At 36.3% G+C, this 21044-nt stretch overlaps 1 protein-coding gene across 2 annotated transcripts in view; it reads left to right on the top strand.

Annotated features, from left to right (window-relative positions):
- The window catches only part of LOC106904602 (epidermal retinol dehydrogenase 2-like), a 40859-nt gene extending 20205 nt beyond the window's left edge, over window positions 1–20654 (top strand). For both annotated transcript variants that reach the window (XM_088015073.1, XM_088015074.1), the window contains 2 exons: window positions 13925–14050; window positions 19735–20654. In XM_088015073.1, coding sequence (XP_087871199.1) covers window positions 13925–14050; window positions 19735–19831 — 223 coding nt within the window. In that variant the 3' untranslated portion in view covers window positions 19832–20654. The remainder of the gene's footprint in view (window positions 1–13924; window positions 14051–19734) is intronic.
- The last annotated feature ends 390 nt before the right edge of the window (window positions 20655–21044 follow it).

Here is a 21044-nt window from a genome sequence, read left to right as displayed (position 1 = left end):
ATAAAAAAATAAAAAATAAAAAATATGACAAAAGAACAAAGGATGGGGATACTCTGGAAAATTGTATAAAATAAAATACATCATCTATGTACCTGAAACCTGTAGACAAAATTGAAATTAAGGAAATAGTTAATCAATGTAACAATAAAAAATCAATGGACTGGAATTAAATTAACATGTCACTTATAAAAAAAGATAACTGATGATATTGCAGACCCACTGACTTACATCTGCAACTTGTCATTCATAACTGGAACATTTCCAAATGCAATGAAAATTGCAAAGGTTATTCCTCTATTCAAATATGGCGATTAGCATATTTTTAGTAATTATAGACCTGTGTCCCTTCTTTGTCAATTTTCAAAAATACTAGAAAAAGTGCTAAGTAAAAGGTTAGATAATTTCATTGAAAAGCAAAACATTCTGACAGATTGTCAATATGGCTTTAGAGAAAACGATCAACTTCAATGGCACTGATAGCGTTAACAGAAGAAATTATAGACAATATGGATGAAAGGAAATTTGCAATTGGTGTATTGCAAAAGCCTTTGATACCATCAATCATGACGTCTAACTACAAAAACTGGAAAGGTATGGAATTAGATGGGTGGCATTAAACTGGCTTAGAAGCAACATTGGAAAAAGGAAACAATTTGTAGAATTAGATGATCAGAAGTCGGATTTATTAAACATAACTTGTGGGGTTCCGCAGGGATCAGTGTTGGGACCTAAATTGTTCAATTTGTATATAAATGACATAGTCAAAGTATCAAACCTTATAAATTATATTATATTTGCATATGATACAAATATTTTTTGTACTGGAGAAAACATTCAACAATTTAGATAAAACCAAATTCATGATATTCAGAAACAATAAAAAACAGGAAAATAATCCAATTAAAATAACTATTGACAGTGTTGATTTGCAAGTACACGGCAACATTTTTGGGTGTCATATTAGATGATAAATTTAACTGGAAACCACAGATCAGCCTAGTAAAATCTAAAATAGCCAAAATTGTTGCGGTTCTGAGGGGAGTTAGTTCCGTACTGGACTACAAATCTTTGTTTATTTTCTATAACACACTCATTGTACCACATTTAACATATTGTGTGGAAGTTTGGGGGAATACATACAAAACAAATTTATAGCTGTAATACGTCATACAAAAAAAATCAACCCGGACACTACATAAAGTGGGATATTGGGAACACAAACCAGTTATTTATTAAATCAAATATAAACAAGTATTTATATTTGATTATAATAGAAATATAAATATTAGAAGGTCAAGGACCTTCTAATATTTAAAACTGTACAATTCATGTTTAAGGTGAGAAATCAGCAACTTCCACAGGAAATGTTTTGTGACAGAGAGGGGGTTATAATTTAAGAGGTGAAGGATATTTTAAAAAACAACGTATAAGAACAACCAGGAAGAGTTTTTGTTTATCGGTGTGTGGAGTAAATGTCTGGAATGGATTGAATGATGAGTTCAAAGAAAGTACAAATATAAGCCAGCTTAAAAAACTGATTAAAACGGAGCTTATTTCAAAATATGTTATATAAGATGACTGTTTTATAGTCCATAAATGCTATTGATGATATAAATAGTGTTTAAATAATTGTACATATTTAAATATCATGTAAAGTGGAAACAAGTTGTCTCTTTTTGATGTTCTGACAGTTAATTGATTATAAATTGATAAGTATGAAAGGGGCAGGATATTATAAGATATTATATCTTTTACCTGCTCCTTTTCGAACAGAAAATATAAAATTTGCACGTCACTTTGACAAAATAATTTGTTTTACCTTTTATTTCTCAAGTTTGTTTCATTCTATTTTATTTTTTTCTTTCTTGATTTTCTTTTCTGTCTGTAAAAAAAAGGAAATGACAAAGCAATTTTGCTTTGTCATTTTCTTTTTTTGGATGAAAAAGCATGTTTAAGGAAAACACAAAAGAAATATATACACGTCTTCACAAAACGTATGTACAAGGAAAAGGAAAAACAACACATATATACATTTCTTGATGAGAACACGTGTAAGTAAAAGGAAAAGCAAAATATATAATTTTTTTTATGAAAATGCAAATGTAAGGAAAAGGCAAAAGAAAATATTTTCATTTGACGAAAACATGTTTAAAGAAAAGGAAAAACAAAAAATATATATTTCTGCTTTTATTTTTAATTATGTCAGTTTTGGTCCTCCATAGAATCCCAACCATCATCAACATAGAAAAGTTTGAGTTTTCTCTAATGTGGATTTTATTTTTCCTGAGTGCTGGAGATGATTGTAAATATGACTGATTACACTGAAAAAAGCTGAGAAATTAATTCACTAGACTGTGGAAGAGATGAGAAAAATCCAAAACTACAATTACAGAAAACAGAGTTTTGAGAAGATATTTTTTCACCTGAGTTTCCCCACTGTGAAAATAAAGGCTATTCTATTCTATTCTATTCTATTCTATTCTATTCTATTCTATTCTATTCTATTCCTCCAATTGGGTTGGAGTAATGAAGCATGTTTAAACATGCAGGACACCCTAGACTTTATCTTCTTGAAAAGACCCAGATATTCGGCTGCATAGACTGCTGAATAGAATAGAATAGATTCTGTCAGTGGAACCCCTTTCATTCAAATTGATAATAGTTGAACTGTAATAGATTTGAGAACAAGGTGGAGGTAAATTTGCATTTCTTGTTAGATCAGGAAATGATCTAACACAGTGTTTCTCAACCTTTTTTGGGCCAGCGCCTCCCTAGCCCTTATCCAGGTCCCTCACCGCCCCCCACCAAAAAAATTTGCAGGCTACTTTGCACTGACCATTATTTTATCATTAATATTACTATCACTATTGTAGATGTTTTGATTTTTATGCTTGTTTCTGTATTTATCATCAAAAATAATTTTCCAAAGAACAAAAAAGTCATGGGAATAGAAATTATTTTCACAGGCGTCTACGAAAAATGCAATGAACATTCAAGTTAAAATTGGTAGGCCTAACAGCAGCCAATCAGAGCGGAAAAAATATTCTTATTTTGTGCCATTTTCTAGTTGTTAAATATTCCACAAGATGAGCAGATAAAAGATGTTTAACATGCCAGTTTAAACTTTGATCTATTTGCTAAATGACTGAGCTCTGCAGCATTAAAACATGGATAGAACTGTAACTACATTAATCACAACTCTTCTTCTCTTCAGTGTTTCTGTCACTTTCTGGTGGTGCAGCTCTGTGCTGCCTTCAGGAGAATGGGACATCAGAGTACCATCCATAAAATTTCACCCACATGGCATTTATTGTGCAAACCAGAACTTTCAGTGGAAAAACAAAAGTTCCAGGTCCTTTAATGCCATAGAAATATGAGACAGAAACATTGATTATATCTTTATATAGACCTGTCTATTGATTTATAGATGAATAGTTTTACTGGACAGAAATTACAAAAAACAAATCTGGTTCTTAATCAAATCTAATTAAAAACATAAATAAGTGATAAGTTATTTACTGTTATGATCTGTAAGATATATTTATTCTCAGTACTAGATGTGGTCTCAACAAACCCATGGCATTTCAACAATATTATTTTACTTTTTATCTGGAAATAGTGTGTTTATTCTTGCCATACAGTCCTCTGTATTAATTATTGCTCGAAAGGTCTTGCCATACAAGTTTATTCCTCTGTATTTACTTTAGTTTCTTAGTTTATTCTTGCATTTTGTTAATCAAAATTCATTTCCATTTAGTTTCCTTTGATTAGTATTATCCTCTCTTGGTTTATTGCTATGTCCACTTTAGTTTCTTTCCTGTTGTTAGATTTATTTTATCGTTTATTGACCATCATTACTCTTCACTCATCACCTGCTGCGCCGCCTAATCATCTTCATATGTTTCACATCATGTGTTGATTTTTCACTGTTCAGCGTCGGATTCTCTGTTTTCATGCCATAATTCACATCTAGTTCGTCGCTCCGTTTTATGTCCCTCTTCTCCTGTTTCAGAGTTTTGCGCAATGTGCGCATCTTTTTTTTTTTTAAGCCCCTAAGGTGCAGGGCGTATCGATGGGGAAAAGGCAGACTGACATAAACCTTTTAAAACAACGGAAACAATTTCGGTATTCTGATTATTGAAATTTAAAAGTGCTGTGTTGTTCTACCACCCCAGTTTCATACAGGACCACTTACAGCTCCGGTGTTATCGCTATAAAATGAATGCTCTCTATCGTGGTATCACCCATTGAGGGATTTCTTTATTTAAATGGGTTCATTTTTCAGAGGGATACACAGTCAGGGTATCTTGATTTTAGCTACCAGTAGCAGGAGAACGGAGCTGCGCCAAGAAGCTAACAGAAGCTAACAAACACTGAATAGAAGAAGAGCTGCCATTGATACAGTTGCAGCCAAGCATGATTTAATGTTACACAATACAGTTTTACCAAGTTGCTCAAAGTCTAAACTGGCATTGTTGTGCATTTAAAGTGTAAAGTTTACCTTCGACCAAACGCCCCCCAAAGGCATCCCAGCGCCCCCCTTTTGTAAAAATGTCCGCCAGCGCCCCCTGCCGTCTTCTGAACGCCCCCTGTGGGGCGGTACCGCCCACGTTGAGAACCGCTAATCTAACACAAACAGTAATAATATTCACAGGATCAAGACTAAGGAGGTGGTCTGATTTAACTATTGCACATTATTCACTGTTATTTGTAATCTTGCTTATCCTGATATTACTTGACAACACTTTATTCACGGATGAACAAAAGATTTGTGGTGTTTTTCAGGAGCAGACTTTGGGTATTTCATGCAAAAAAAAAGAGCCAGACATTTTCTCTCAAGGGAAGCTAACGGTTGCTGTGTGTGTATGCCCCTCACCTTGCTCTAAACTTGATAGTAAGGCCTTCAATATGATAATTTTAAATATTGAATTAAATTATAAAATTTAGGTCAACACTCATGCCTTACTATCAAAATGAGTAGATAAACCAAGTTTATTTGAACTCTGATTTTGTTGTTGATGGGTGATATTAGGCAGAGTAAGGAAGCCTTTTAAATTTTAAATATGAAGTAGCCAAAATTGGACGTGTCTGTAATTTACATGGTTCATGATTTTGTCAGCTAATGCTGACAAAGGAACCAGGATTTTATTTTAGAGGAAAATTTGTTTTAACTGCCTTATAACCAAAATTTAAACATGAGCCAAAAGGGTTTATTTTGTTTCCGACTGTAGAAAGCTTGAAAATGTTCAGTGATTCTGGCAGTTATTCATCCACACTGTTTGTTTTTTGTATGCTGCAACAGTTTAAAAGGCAAAACAAACAGCAAACAACTTACAGGACAGTATTAAGAATTAATTAAAAAGTGAATGCAGTTACAAACATAGTCTAAATGAACCAAAGCTTTCAGACACATTTTCCAAGCCAATGACAAACATTACAATACATATCCTGTAAATGAAATCCTTGAACTCAATGACGCAACCTGTCTTATTAAATGTGAAGTAAAAAGAATGCGAGCAGCTTTTTTAAAACACAGTTTATGTGAGCAACAGACAGCAGACGAAAAAACATTAGGGTAGGTTAAAAATACTGGATGACATAATCAATATGCTCATTGACAAAAGACATCAGGACCTGCATGAAATTGTTGTGTTTTCTTAATTTCTAGTTGTAGAGCAATATTGCAAAGTATACTATAAATTCTTACTCATGTTTGTTGAAAAATACAAAGCACTGGTGTCATAATCCAGTCTTCAAGGAGTGTTTTAAACGTCCCCTGTTTAATCTCAGCTGTTGATTTATTACGTTGCCTCTGCAGAACTTGATGACATACTGAGGAAGAAATTCAATCTTTTGATCCAAATGTGTTGGAGGAAGGATATGTTTAAACATGCAGGACACCCTAAAGACTTTATCTTCTTAAAAAGACTCAGATAGCAAAATATGAGTGAATCAACATTGAAATATAGCTAGGCAGAAACGCTGAATCCATGTGGAAGCATGACAATGAAGCAATATCGAAAGTGGTTTGTGACTTACATGTTGAATCAATGTTAGGATTTCAACCATAACTGACACTACGACAATATTGATTTAACCATCATCTAAATTTGGATCTACATGCACATTTGTGTTTATTTCACATTGAATCAATGTTAGGAATCAATATTGATTCATGTAAATTTTTTGCTCTGATAGTTCTACATCATAACATACCAGTAAAAGTTTCTTTCCTGGTGTTAAACACACAATTTTGTTTGCAGACGATGGGTACCTAGATACCAAAATATGAATGAAGCAATGTTGAAACAACATTAGGCAGAAACATTGAATCCATTTTGAAGCTTGACATTGGAACAAAATTGAAAGTGGTCGGTGACTCAACGTTAGGATTTAAACCATAACTGACAATATATCATTAATGATTTAACCATCATCTGAATGTGGATTTATATGTACGTTTGTGTTGATTTTACATTGAATCAAAGTTAAGCAATTAATATTGATTCATGTACATTTTAAATATGTACATGATACATATGTATCATGTACATATGTAACCCTAGGGTTAGGGTTAACCCTAACCCTAACATACCGTTATATACATAACGGTATGTTATGATGTAGGTCTGATAGGTCTACATCATAACATACCGTTAAAAGTTTCTTCACTGGTGTTAAACACACAATTTTGTTAGCAGATGATGGGGTATTATGTTGTTCAAAATTATCTTACATGCATATTTCCAAAAATGTGTGTACACAAACTTAAAAATGACAACATGGCATTAATATTACATTATATCTAGGAAAAGAGGCATAGATCTGTAAACATGTTTGACTCCTTTTTGACTTTCAGAACAACAGTCTATTGGCCATGGAAGAACAGAGTCTATGAGGTTAAGCCTTGTACTGTATGAACCAGGGAAACGTTATGTGTTGGGGTAACCCACGTTTGACTTTGGTTGGGGTCACTTTGGTTCCTTGATGCCTTCCTCCCACTCTGGAGCGTAACGAAGCCACTTCTTGACAGTTTCACTGCAGTTCTTGTCAGTCAGCTCTGAGTCAAACTGCTGAGCACCAGCTGACAAACAAAAATAAGAGTGAAGAAGGTGCCGGTTAGAAAGATGATAACATTTGAAATCAAATAATTAAATAGTGTGTTGATTATAGATGTGAGAACAAACAGAAACTGTACGGTTCCATTTGTACACTCCCAGCTAAATTAATAAGGACACGCTAATGAATATTCATGAATTATTTATCCTATTGTTAGTTGGCATACATAATCATATTTACCTATCAAGCTGCAGCATAGGCACAAAACAATACAGTTAATTTTCAATAAACACAGTTTAGATAAAAGTAATATCACCAAACTTACTGCAAAAGGGCTCAGAGTAGAATTCAATTCAGAAGCCAGTTGAAAACAAGCCAGCAGCAAAGTAGCTGTGTGGTTGGGACATGCCACCAGTGTAAAAAGGGGGAGGCGGACCGCTCCACTGCTTCAAGTGACTTTCTAGATGTTTTTGAGTCAACACATTATGCACAGTCAGGAATAATATTTACAGACAAGTAAGAACATGTACAGAAAGGAATCATAACCCACTGTCCTCAGCACATTGTGCTTAATTTAAAACATGATAAATCCCCACCCAGTAATACAATTCTCCCACCAAGAGCTCAAAAGAGGAGGACAGGGGCTTGGTGGGATAAACAGCATAACATTGATTCTTACCAGAAATTATTCACTGTCAGCTTTATTTTTTGAAGAACATTGTGTTTTAACTCCTGGCTATATCTGGATTTTATGTATTATGAATATATATATAAAAAAAAAAAAATTCCCCTCTCACCCTCCGTGGGTGGTCTCTTTCATCCTCTGAGCTCGGGTCCTCTACCAGAGGCCTGGGAGCTTGAGGGTTCTGCGCAGTATCTTGGCTGTGCCTAGAACTGCACATTTCTGGACTGAGATGTCTGATGTTGTTCCTGGGATCTGTTTGAGCCACTGCTCCAGTTTGGGGGTGACTGCCCCGAGGGCCCCGATGACCACAGGCACCACTGTGGTCTTCACCTTCCAGGCCTTCTCCAGTTCCTCTCTGAGGCCCTGGTATTTCTCCAGTTTCTCATGCTCCTTTTTCCTGATGTTGTGGTCACTTGGTATTGCTACATCCACCACAACGGCTTTCCTCTGTTCTTTATCCACCACCACAATGTCCGGTTGGTTCGCCATTACCATCTTGTCTGTCTGGATCTGGAAGTCCCACAGGATCTTAGCTCGGTCATTCTCCACCACCTTTGGGGGTGTCCCCCATTTTGACCTCGGGGCTTCCAGTCCATATTCTGCACAGATGTTCCTGTACACTATGCCCGCCACTTGGTTATGTCGTTCCATGTACGCTTTCCCTGCCAGCATCTTGCACCCTGCTGTTATGTGCTGGACTGTCTCAGAGGCCTCCTTGCACAACCTACACCTTGGGTCTTGTCTGGTGTGGTAGATCTGAGCTTCTATTGCTCTGGTGTTTAGGGCCTGTTCCTGGGCGGCCAGGATGAGGGCCTCCGTGCTGTCCTTGAGTCCAGCTTTCTCCAGCCATTGGTAGGATTTCCTGATATCAGCCACTTCAGTTATTTGTCAGTGGTACATCCCATGTAGGGGCTTGTCCTCCCACGATGGTTCCTCCAGCACCTCGTCCTCTGTTCCCCATTGCCTGAGACATTCGCTGAGCACATCGTCCGTTGAGGCTTTGTCCTTGATGTATTTATGGATCTTAGATGTTTCATCCTGGACAGTGGCTCTCACACTCACTAGTCCTCTGCCTCCTTCCTTACGGCTCGTGTACAGTCTCAGGGTGCTGGATTTGGGGTGGAACCCTCCATGCATGGTTAGTAGCTTCCGAGTCTTAACATCCGTGGCCTTCATCTCTTCCATTGGCCAGCTAATTATTCCGGCAGGGTATCTGATTACTGGTAAGGCATAGCTGTTTATTGCACGGATCTTGTTCTTGCCATTGAGCTGGCTTCTCAGGACTTGCCTTATTCGTTGGAGGTATTTGGCTGTGGCTCCTTTCCTTGTGACCTCATCGAGGTTGCCATTTGCTTGTGGTATTCCCAGGTACTTGTAGCTGTGCTCTATGTCTGCTATCGTTCCCTCTGGGAGTGAGACCCCTTCTGTGCGGACGACCTTCCCTCTCTTTGTAACCATCCGGCCACACTTCTCTAGTCCGAATGACATCCCAATGTCAGTGCTGTAGATCCTGGTGGTGTGGATCAGTGAGTCGATGTCTCGCTCGCTCTTGGCGTACAGCTTGATGTCATCCATGTAGAGGAGGTGACTGATTGTGGCCCCATTCTTAAGTCGGTATCCGTAGCCAGTCTTGTTGATGATTTGGCTGAGGGGGTTCAGGCCTATGCAGAACAGCAGTGGGGACAGAGCATCTCCTTGGTATATGCCACATTTGATGGACACTTGTGCAAGCGGTTTGCAGTTGGCTTCAAGGGTGGTTTTCCACAGCCCCATCGAGTTTGCAATGAAGGCTCTTAGAGTCCTATTGATGTTGTACATCTCTAAGCATTCAATGATCCAGGTGTGTGGCATTGAGTCATAGGCTTTATATATATATATATATATATATATATATATATATATATATATATATATATATATATATATATATATATATATATATATAATTTTTTTACATTTGTGAGTTATTTTATACTTTTAAGTGAGCAGGAAACACTCCAGATTTCTCACCAAAAGCTGTGCTAGAGATTGAAATCAACACCGTCATCAGAACAGATGCTTCTCTTGGGTCATTGCTTATGTTTCTCCATCTTACTATTATTTAGAATAAAGCTTTATGTTCAAACCACCAAACTGTTCAAACATCTCGTCACATTTCCTGATGAGCAGTTGCTACATCATGTGCTACGTCTCGGCAGTTCATGGCTGCTACTTCCTTCCAACAATTCTATGAAAAAAGCAAGGCTGTAAGAAGTAATTTTTTTTTTCATTTTATGTTAGAAATATTGAAAGTCTTGAATTTGGTGGGTGTTTGGCACAGTTATTAGACTTAAAAATGTTAGAACCTGCTGAAGATCAAACCATTGTTATGTCCTGATTTAACAAACATTAAACCTTTCTTCATCAGTAGTAAAACATTAAAGTTCCCAAAAAGCTGATTTAGCTAGAAATGTCACTTTTAAAGGAAGTCATTATGGTAAACCTAAAGAATCATACTTTCTTATGAGTTTTAAAAAAATCACAACATAAAATAAATAACTAAAAAAAGAGCTAGCCCTTAAATAATCAGTGAAATTATATCCTGAAAGTAACATCTACTTATGTGATTCTCACAATATTACTTTGGCTGAAGTTTTATAAAGTAACAACAGCATCCAAAATCAAGCCAACTTGGCCTTACCAGTCCAGCTCTGTAGATATCCGCCTGTGGTCAAGACCCAAAATGGAGTCACAGAAAATTTGTTTGCAACTTTGACTTTTGACAGTAACAAAATCAGAGGGGGCTGTACCTTGGCAAACGGATGTTCTTAAAAGCCTTCATTATTCTCAGTGAAAGAAGCCTATATTTATGTGACTGAAGGCATTGATAAGAAGTTTAAAGATATCTTAAAAGCTTAGCTAGTCATGGGGACTACAAACAAACACTACAAATAACAGGTAAATGATTAAAGAGTTAAAAAGAGAGTGCAGATTTTACTGCAGTAGATTTTCAAACCGAGTGATGCATCGTGTTCGAGCCACATGCTTCTACATCTGCTCCCTGTTTTCCCAGAAGACCAGAGCTAGCTGTTAATGCCCTAAAGCCACTTTAGAAGTATCATGTTGACTAACAGTCTGCTAATGCAACCAGTTACACTGCAGTAAGATTGGAAAATGACTGCATTTTCCAGTCATTTTCCATGATTGAGAAATGGTCATGGACTTAAGGACTCTTATGAAATATATGAATTAATTTCTTACAGTGCCTTGAAAGAGGATGGTTACATTTCACTAAGGTTACAGAGATGATGTTTAAGCAAAGGTTTGGCAGCCCATAGAAAACTGCAATTTTAACATAGAAATGACTGGCATTTTTGTCAAGTTTATTTGTATAGCACATTTCAGCAGCAAGGCGTGCTCTACATCATAAAAACACAAAACTTCGAATCATAGAACACACAGTCAACAATGGAAATATTACATTTTGTCAAGTACTATTGTTACTCATCAGAATGTCTAATGTTTTATTTATAATGTTTCAAAAGCAACTCTAAACAGGTGGGTTTTTAGTTTAGATTTAAAGGAACTCAGTGTTTCAGCTGTTTTACAATTTACTAGAAGTTTGTGGTGGAGAGAAGCTGCATACTGCTTCTCCACGTTTGCTTCTGGTTCTGGGGATGCAGAGCAGACTTCTGAGACCTGACAGCAGAGCTCTCAGGTCTGCTAAGACCTGAGAGCAGATCAACAACAGCAGATCTTAAATGTATTGTGGTGCTAATCTTCCCAGTGATTTATAAGCTAAAATTCAGCTTGACTTAAAGCAGAATTCACAATTTCATCAAGGGGGTTCTTTCTCAGATATCAGGTTAGTATGTTACACAAATTTAGTTAATAAGAAAATATATATTCAAAATCAGTTTTAAACAGTGGAAATTTAGGAAATTTCAACAATCAAATGACTGAAACCATCCTAAAAAAACAGCATACTTTTTAATTTATTTAATCAAAAGAAAACAAATATGGTGGTTATGTTACAAAAAGTATCTTAAAGTCCATTCTCTGAGCTAAAGGGAGCCAGTGGAAGGACTTTAGAATTGGGGTGATGTGCTCCATCTTCCTGGTTTTGGTGAGAACGCCAGCAGCAGTGTGAGAGCCAATAAATTCAATTTGCTCTGGAACCAGACAATCTCTAACATGTGGCAGATTTAAAATGACAGAGTAACAACATAAGAATAACACAGCTTAAAATCAGCAAAATATTAAACAAGCATGCTACAGAAAGGGAATTTATGATTAGTTTGAAATGCCTAATTCAACCCAGAAAATGGAAGGGTCTCTTTTTGAGTGAAACGTCAGTTGGGTCAAAGCAATGCCCAAAAATCCAAAAATTGATGGAAAATGGAGAAAAAACCTTGTTCTTTTAATGCAGGCGTGAGGAAGCTGGTGTCCCAGCTGGAGATTCTCAGAAGAACCTCTGAGGAAAGTATTCTTCTCACTGAGGAATTGAGAGACAGGTCAAGAGACTTGTCACATCTCTATGGGAACGCAGAAATGCGGGGTACACAGACCACTTTCTAGAAGTTCTCCATTGAACACTTCAAAGGTTTTGTAACAAATCTTCTTCCTGGCCAGCAAGTTAGAAGAAAAAAGCTCAGTGTGTAAGTTTGTGTTTGACTCTAATGACGAGACTTGGAGCAAAGGGCTTTCCTTGGTCATTCATAGTCATTCATTCATTATGGACATTAATGTTGGGGATGTCTGTAGTGCTTCAGCATGTTTAGCATTGTGAGGTTGTTTTAGGTTTGAATAGCTTCGGTGATAGGTCAAGTAATTTGAGCACAACTTGGACAGAACAGTATAATCTTTTCCATCATCCTATTAGATTTTTAAAAGAAAAATTAAACCCCCAGTGGGTCAAGAGAATATGGCTTTGTCATCCATGGCTGTTGTCTTTGGAGGTCACTTGTGTGGCAGATTTACAGGCGTACCAGAAACGAACAAACATGTAAAAACTAAATTATAAATAAAATTTTAAATGTGATTAATTGCATTATTTTAATTATTTAAATTTTTAACACAGTAACACATTTGATTAATCAAATCTAATGCATTCCCAGCCCTAATGGTAGTAGAATTCCCCAAAAGGTTTTGGAATAAATTCATTGATATCACCATGCTAAGTAATTCTCTGCAGTGACTTTATCCAGCCAATCCAAAATAGTCAAATTTAATGTTTTCCTAGTCTTTTTTTTAAAGTTCTAGTTAATGGTTGTTAGGTGGTTGTAGTGCAAATTTTGTGTGAATCTGGCATCTTTTCTATAGCCTGTTAAGAAGTGGAGAAGCTTCCAGCATAGCATCATACCCTTTCTTGGAAATACACACAACTGGGACATTTGAATCTTGAACACAAAAGGAATTAGAGATAGAAACCTGTATGTCCCAGCTTGGATTGGCTAAGGATGATTCTGAGGCTGGTTTGAAAGTTGTGTTTAACTGTTAGTTGCAGCAATGGTGCTCTGCCTTCTCCCAGTGCTATCTAGAAACAACCAATCAGAGGCAGGAGGCTGGTTTTAGCGCTGTCAATCGCAATCTCGTGTGGTGCTGCTCATCCTGCCTCCCCTTCACTCTGTGCTGTGCTGCAACTAGCATAGCACAGAGCTATGCAGATTCAAGCTGTGAATGCTCAGTCTAGTTAACATAGCTACCAATCATGGCGGATAAACAGTTTTCCTGTGTTCATTTGTTTCTCCACATTTAGCAGTGAGTGAATGAAGTTGATTAACAACACTAAAACCCTCCTCCTGGTTCAATCTAATTTTTTGTCATGGGGCCCAAGATTGCTGGTGGTGCCCCTGAGGTATCATTGAGCAGAAGATGTGGATTTTGGCTTCAGCAGGCAGCTAAATTTCTCACTTGAGTAGTACTTGTTCTAACTGAATAAGTACTACTTGTTCAAAATACTGAATGAGTAGTTCAAAACATTGCTTGTTGTTTCAAACTACTTGTTTAAAACATTCCAAAACATGTATGCAACATTTTGTAATGTTGCATAACAAAACTAAAGTTCAGTCTTCAGGAAAGACTACTACTGCTTTATTTTGAGAAAGCGTTGTTACATAAAATGTTACATATTAACAATATTTTTTGCTTGAATTAGATTTTGGTTGTAATCTTATTTTTCTCTTACTTTGTTGTCAACAGGTGGCCAAGACTCCTGCCAATCCTAAATGCAGAAAAGGTAGCCAAGAAGATTATTCATGCTGTCCTCACAGACCAACTCTACCTTCTACTGCCTAAAAGCATGTATTTCATCACTGCTCTGAAGAAGTGAGTTTATGCTGTTCCCTCTTACACTAGAAGCAAATATTCTGCTCTAATTAGTCCTATAAAGTCTAAGAAAAAACAGATCTAGAAAAATAAAGCTACAAGCAGCATTTCCCTTGCAGCTTAGGGTAATAATAATAATAATAATAATAATAATAATAATAATAATAATAATAATAATAATAATAAAGTCAGGTTTTCAAAAACATAGATATAAGAGAGAGAAAAAGACAAGAGTGTCTATTTGTAACACAGTTTTCTCCAAGAGAGGTGAATAGACTGTGTGAGATTATCAACCATTTAGCATAGTTAGCTTAGCTACAGACTACTGTTTGCCTCCATAGCATTTAATGGATTAAGGAAAAGAAATACCAAGATATTCATATATTTAACTTGTCCCTTGTACCTTTTACCACACTTGACAACAGGTGAGTCGGTCAGCAGCAGCTCTAATCCCCAATACCAACATGAACCTTTTACCCCCGTCCCAGTGAAAAAAGTGAGCAACTCTGTATCCAATGACAACCTAGTTAGCATCATTCCAGGGAATCTGTATGGATTTCTCTATGTCTTTGCTCTTTTTACAATTACACAACAAAAACAATATATTTGTTGCTGACAGAAATTCAAACAATCTTTATAAAATGATAAAAAAACAGCCTCCTGTCTGGACTGCAGCCAGTCCACACAGTTTCACCTTGGCTTGCGTTTAAATTACAGATATCTGTTGCCACGTCCCTCCTGACCCGTCCTCTCCTAAGAGAAATTATAGCTGCATTATGTAACTTTTATAAAAAATATTTTTTTACATATTTGTTGAAACTGTCATTGTGTTGTGACAGTATGACATGAGAGATCATTTGTGAAAAAAATTATTTCCTGTGCCTTCTCCCAGTGCTATCTAGAAACAACCAATCAGAGGCAGGAGGCGGGTTTTAGCGCTGTCAATCGCAATCTCATGTGGTGCTGCTCATCCTGCCTCCCCCTCGCTCTGTGCTGTGCTGCAACTAGCATAGCACAGAGCTATGCAGATTCAAGCTGTGAATGCTCAGTCTAGTTAACATAGCTACCAATCATGGCGGATAAACAGTTTTCCTGTGTTCATTTGTTTCTCCACATTTAGCAGTGAGTGAATGAAGTTGATTAACAACACTAAAACCCTCCTCCTGGTTCAATCTTAATTTTTTGTCATGGGGCCCAAGATTGCTGGTGGTGCCCCTGATGCCTAGAGACTGGTTGTTACACACCTGCGTCCACAGGAGTGGTTGGAACACCTGAATTTAATGTTTAGAATGGGTATTTATAGCAAACTCTTACACAGCAATTTTTCACTACAAGAGGTTCCTAAGTTTAAATCCTGGGAGTGTACAGTTCAGTCTTCTCCTTGTGTATATGAGTTTCTAAGGTTGTCAATCGGTTTCCTCAACCTAAAGACTTACCCTTAGGTTGTGGTGGATTAAAAATTATTCATCTGTGTTTGTGTGTAATAATTCCATATCTGTTTTTGGCAGTAGGATTAACAGGCAACCTCTCTAAGTTACACTCTTCTTCTGTTTTTCTACTGGTTAGAAGCACCAACATACCAAAGTACTTTGGTAAAAGTCTAAGATTTTCCCAGGTTCACACAAATACAATTTCTGGCTAATATTATTAAAGAAAAAGGCTGCCAGACTGTCCATGTCCAAACAAACAAACAAACAAACAAAACAAAACAAAAAAAGGTGAAGAGGCTCTGCCAAATGTTGGTTATGAAATATATCGGTTAAAAAGTAGATTTTCCCCACATGTGACCAGGATAACACTTCAAAGGCACAGGCAACTTCCCTCTTGTTTCCTCATTTCTATGAAAAGTGATTATTTCTTATTGTAAAGATTTTGTGTCTCTTGAAAACACTTTGACTGTCACATCTTTTCTTTTACATGGAAGCTATTGTATTTAGGCTTCTAACAATGTTTTGTATTCTCTTGCCTTTGTTTCCTCACTCTTTGAATACAGTCATTGTTGTTGAGGTTTATTAGTCATTCAAAAGCTGCTAACAAGCATTGATTTGGGAAGGAACAAGCATAATTCTAACATAACAAATAATTGACTACAAATGCTATTTGTAGAACCTTTTTCAAATAAAAATAGCTTGTGTGAATCCTAACAAACTGCCAGTTGGTTTTTGCCCTGAAACATCACATTGGACATGTGGTGTATCTGTCTGTGTACAAAAAACCCTAATCATAACCTAGTACAAACTATGTTTTCACATTAGCCAGTAAAAAAACTAAAGTTAGGCACACAGGATAAACGGTTCAATTTCCCCATAGTTTGGGACATTCAAACCTGTATTTTCCTTTTTATACCATGTCTGTTTTTGAGATCATAAGGTTTACTTTTTTTTTTCTTTATTTTTAAATTACTGCTGCTCTCTGATGTGGTTACATACAATGCCTACTCAGGTTAATCTGGAGCTTCTTGCTGCAATCCTTTCATGGAGGATATATAAATGTATTTATAAAGATCCTTCTGGTTTATTCCGTTTCTTCTGTTTGTCTACATACACATCTTCTAAAGAATGTCACTTTTGTTTAGTCAATGCACAAAATATTTTCCTAAATGGCTTGAGGGTCATTAAGATATTTATTGGTAATTGTAACGTTCCCACACATAATATTTTTTTCCAGTCTCTTTCTCATTGTCAAGGCAAGAATATCATATGAAGTAGTGAGGCCTGCAGAGTTTTTGATGTTATCCTGGTTTATTTAGGGTGAATTTACTCTAAATAAAGTGTTTAGTCCACTTTAATCCAACTCCACTTTGTTTGCCTAGAAATCCGGTTCATTTGGGGAGGTGTGAATGCGCAATCAAACTCTGATGTGAAATCTTTCTTTTTTTAAAGACCAAGAGAAATCCTTCTACCGCTAAAATATCATGCCACTTAGCTTTTTTCATGAACAAGGTAACTACCTTGTTCAGCACTCAGTGTTTTCTTCAGTGGTTCTTCGTATGTGGATGTGCCATAGTTTTCTCCAGTTGAACTAAACTGAAGTTATCTTTGCACCTAAAGAGGAACAATCTAGACATGGCACACATCTTTAGTTATTACAGCTGGAAACAAAAGATCAGGCCTGAAATCTGGGTGTAGTAATGAACTCTGACCTGAACCTTCAGAATCACATAAGGTCAGTTACAAAGTCAGCCTTCTATCAGTTGAAGAACATCTCTAGGATTAAAGGACGTATGTCCCAGTAGGATCTAGAGAAACTCATCCATGTGTTTATCTTTAGTCACATTGATTACTGCAACAGCATCTTCACTGCCAGGTCTACCTAACAAATCAATCCTCCAGTTGCAGCTGATCCAGAACGCTGAACGCTGCTGCTGGTGTTCTCACTAAAACCAGGAAGATGGAGCACATCACACCAGTTTTAAAGTCCCTACACTGGCTCCCTGTAGCTCAGAGAATAGACTTTAAAATACTGTTAGTCTATAAATCACTGATCGGTTTAGCACCACAATATATTAAAGATCTGTGGCCTCATGTTTAAAACTGTGCGCAGCTTTTGCACAAAAAATTGGCGTACGGACAAATTTATAAAAGTGTGGCACAAAAAAAAATGTACAAAGCCGTGCGAAAGCACATACCTGTGCACTTTTCCTTTATAAATCCCAATTTGCAGGACATAGAGCTGGTTCACCCTGTCACCACCCATAACTAGATATGTAAATTAGTATAAATACCCAGAAGGCTGCCACCATGTGTCCTAGTAGCCATGGAAACAGCTCTTGCTTGCAGCAGTATTAGTATTTATTATAATGTATCACTGCGTAGTGATATCTAAATCTGTGTCACCATAAAATAAGAGGTCGTGGGTAGAGAAAGAGCAGACACTGAGAGGGAATAGCGTAGCTTTACAGACTTTTATTCAACCTTCTAACCGAACAGCCTAACGTCTCCGCCCCTCATAAGAAGGAGCCCCCAACGAAGAGAGAGAAAAAAACCCTCGAAGAAGAAAGAAATATATCCTCTGGAAGGCACAGCGCCCCCACTCATCCATGCAACATCCCCAGCAAATAACCAATCTCACATAAAACCATATTAATTGAAAAGGAAAAATAAATCATCTTACAATAACTACATATTTTATTTAAAAGGTGCTTTCAGGGCACATAAGGTCACCTCACCAAAAAATAAAAGTTATACATTTCAAAGACAAAATTCCAAATAGAAAAAAAAGAAAATAAATAGATCTAAGTGGAAATGCCTGCTTGAACAGCAGAGCATTTAAAGAAAGACAGCATCCCAGAGAGTGAGAAGTGTGGACATTTATTCTAAATAAAGAAATTATGTGTTTACGTATGTGTTTATATTGTTTACATTTAAACAATAAAAGATTAAAAGCATGAAAAAACATTGGGTTTGATGCTTCTTTGTTGAAATATCAGTGAATGGAGTCAGGTTTCAGTATATTTATATTTAGAGTTTTGACGCTTTGTAGTTTATTGTCCACAGAAAAAGTTTGTGTGGCTGCTGCACATTTACACAGCAGGTGAAAAGTTTTCATGCCATGTTCAATTTTATACATTCTGACTTTTGCGTAAAATATGGCATTTACATTTTTTGTGCCTATGTATGCTTTATACATGAGGCGCCTGTTGTATCAACCTGCATCCTCAGACCCAGAACCAAACGTGGAGACGCAGCATTCAGCCTCTATAAAGCCTCAAATCTGGAACAAACTTCCAGAAAATTGCAAAACAGCTGTTTTGTTGTGTTGTAATGCTTTTAATCTACACTAAAACCCCACCTGTTTAGAGTTGCTTTTGAAACATTATCAACGAAACAATAAACATTCTGATGTGTAATGATGGTACTTGACAAATTGTAATGCCTTAATTATTATACTTTGTATTTTTGTGTTTTTATGATATAAAGCACTTTGGACTGCGTTGTTTCTGAAATGTGCTACTCAAACGGTTTGGTTATTTGATGCAGTTCAGCAAGAATGCAAACTACACAAGCAGAACATGTAACAAATGTTGCAATTTTGGTCCCCAATTGAGCTGAGCCTACCAGACTATCAGCTGTGAAAACACACTTAGTTATCTCCTGGGTGAGTCCTCAATCAGGGACTGGGAGGTCAGTTCACTGGATAGGTTTTCATACTAACTGATTTCATTGACTTAATTTCTTAGATTTTTAAGATTTCTGTTAAAAACCTAAGAAATTAAGGTTTTTAACAGTAATCTTAAAAATCTGCTTTTTAAGATTTTTTAGGGTTTTTTTTGACTTGCAGGTTTTGTTTAACAGATTCCTGGTTCTATAGATTTGCCACTAATTGGAGATATGTTTGACTTTTGACTTTAAATCAAAAATGTAATCACCATATTCACAATGTAATTAACAGTGGCAGTTATATTTTCACAGAGCACCAAGTTGGTTTGGATAGCTTTTTTCATCTAGAACAAAAAAAAGCAATCATCAACTGAAAACTATCTTTCGATTTCTCAGGATATCTTTCAGATATTGAAATTTGTTTTGCCATCTGAAGCATTTGTAACCAAAACGTAAAATTTGAAGAAATCTGTAAGGGATGAAATACTTTTTCTTGACTCTGTGTATTGTGGAGAATTGAATCCAGTGCTTTAACATCCACAATCTTTCAGCACTCTAATAATTTCTTTGTATTTCTCTTAACAGCATCCTGCCCATGAAGCAGGGCATTCTGCTGGGTCAGTACCTGGGAGCCTTTAATCTTATGGACACGTTCAGGGGACGCTCCAAAAAGCAAGAGTGAGAGAGCTGTCAGTTAGAAGATGATTTAAATGGAGATATTAAAACATTGAAGACATCTCTGTGAAGTTTCTTCATATTTAATTTGAAAACATTTAATTGTACACAGAAAATGAATACCAGTTGTGTAAAGGACTACCTTTTAAATAAATTAATGTTCGTTATTTAGCTTAATGTTTTGAGTTCCTTGAACAAAAAGTCTGTTGTTATTGAAGTTATATGTCTGATTTGTTTCTGATTTAAGCACAATGTTTTATATAATAATCTTGTTCTTACTAACAATATATTATGGTTAATTTAGTTCCTTATTCTATATCTTATTTTTTTTTTCTTTGTGTGAACCTGGATACCCTGATCTCTTGTCACTTTCACAAAATTAACTTGTTAATCCTGCATTAATTCACATTCTTTAATCTTTTTAGCAATTAATTGAACAGATTCCCAAACTTTTTGGATATCATCAGTTTGTAATTTCTATCTCTGTTCCTACAGGGGCTAATCTCCTGTTTCTTACAAAGTTTATCTCACTCCTGTCCTCCTTCTCTCTTCCCACTCTGCTTCTCTGGTGCTGCAGCACAGCAGGCACTCAGACCCCAGGGAGAACCTCAAAATCATTTTACTGCTGTTGACAACACAGCATAGAGAAATATCATTTTACATATGACTTCATGACTAAAGCAACACTCAACTGCTATAAACAAATAAAAACATGAGCAGTGATAAACACAAAAGCATCAAAAACATAAAAAATGTTACCATGTTTAGCCTTGTACTGTTGAATCCTATTTTCATCATTTGGCAGCCCAAATAAAAATATTTATAACTCATTTATCAGCTCATTTCATTTCTTATAAACAATTAATTATGCATGACTAATTCACAGCAATCCTGTGATTAATCAGATGAATTTTTTTTTTGTTCTTTCATTTCCTTACTATTGTTATTTTTATTGTTTTTCTACAAGCCTTTGCACAGCCTTTCTTTATGGGCTGTGGCCTAGAGCTCCACCCCAGTCAGGATATGTCACTTTTTATCCTGTAAAGAAAAGAAATGGTGATGTCTGCACGATAATGCGCATTCCGCTTTGCTCCATAGAGCAAAGTGGAAGTGTAGTTGTCTGCTGACAAATACACAATGCCCCCTTGTGGCATAAGCTGGTTTCAAATCAGCAGTCAGGAAAAATCATTTCTGAAATGCTCTAGGAGCCTCATTTATAA

Source organism: Poecilia mexicana, unplaced genomic scaffold, assembly GCF_051168715.1.
Source record: "Poecilia mexicana isolate PSO_F unplaced genomic scaffold, ASM5116871v1 scaffold_17, whole genome shotgun sequence".
NCBI lineage: Eukaryota > Metazoa > Chordata > Actinopteri > Cyprinodontiformes > Poeciliidae > Poecilia > Poecilia mexicana.
The sequence above is the reverse complement of the archived record's forward strand: the minus strand, read 5'-3'. Positions and strand labels throughout refer to the sequence as shown.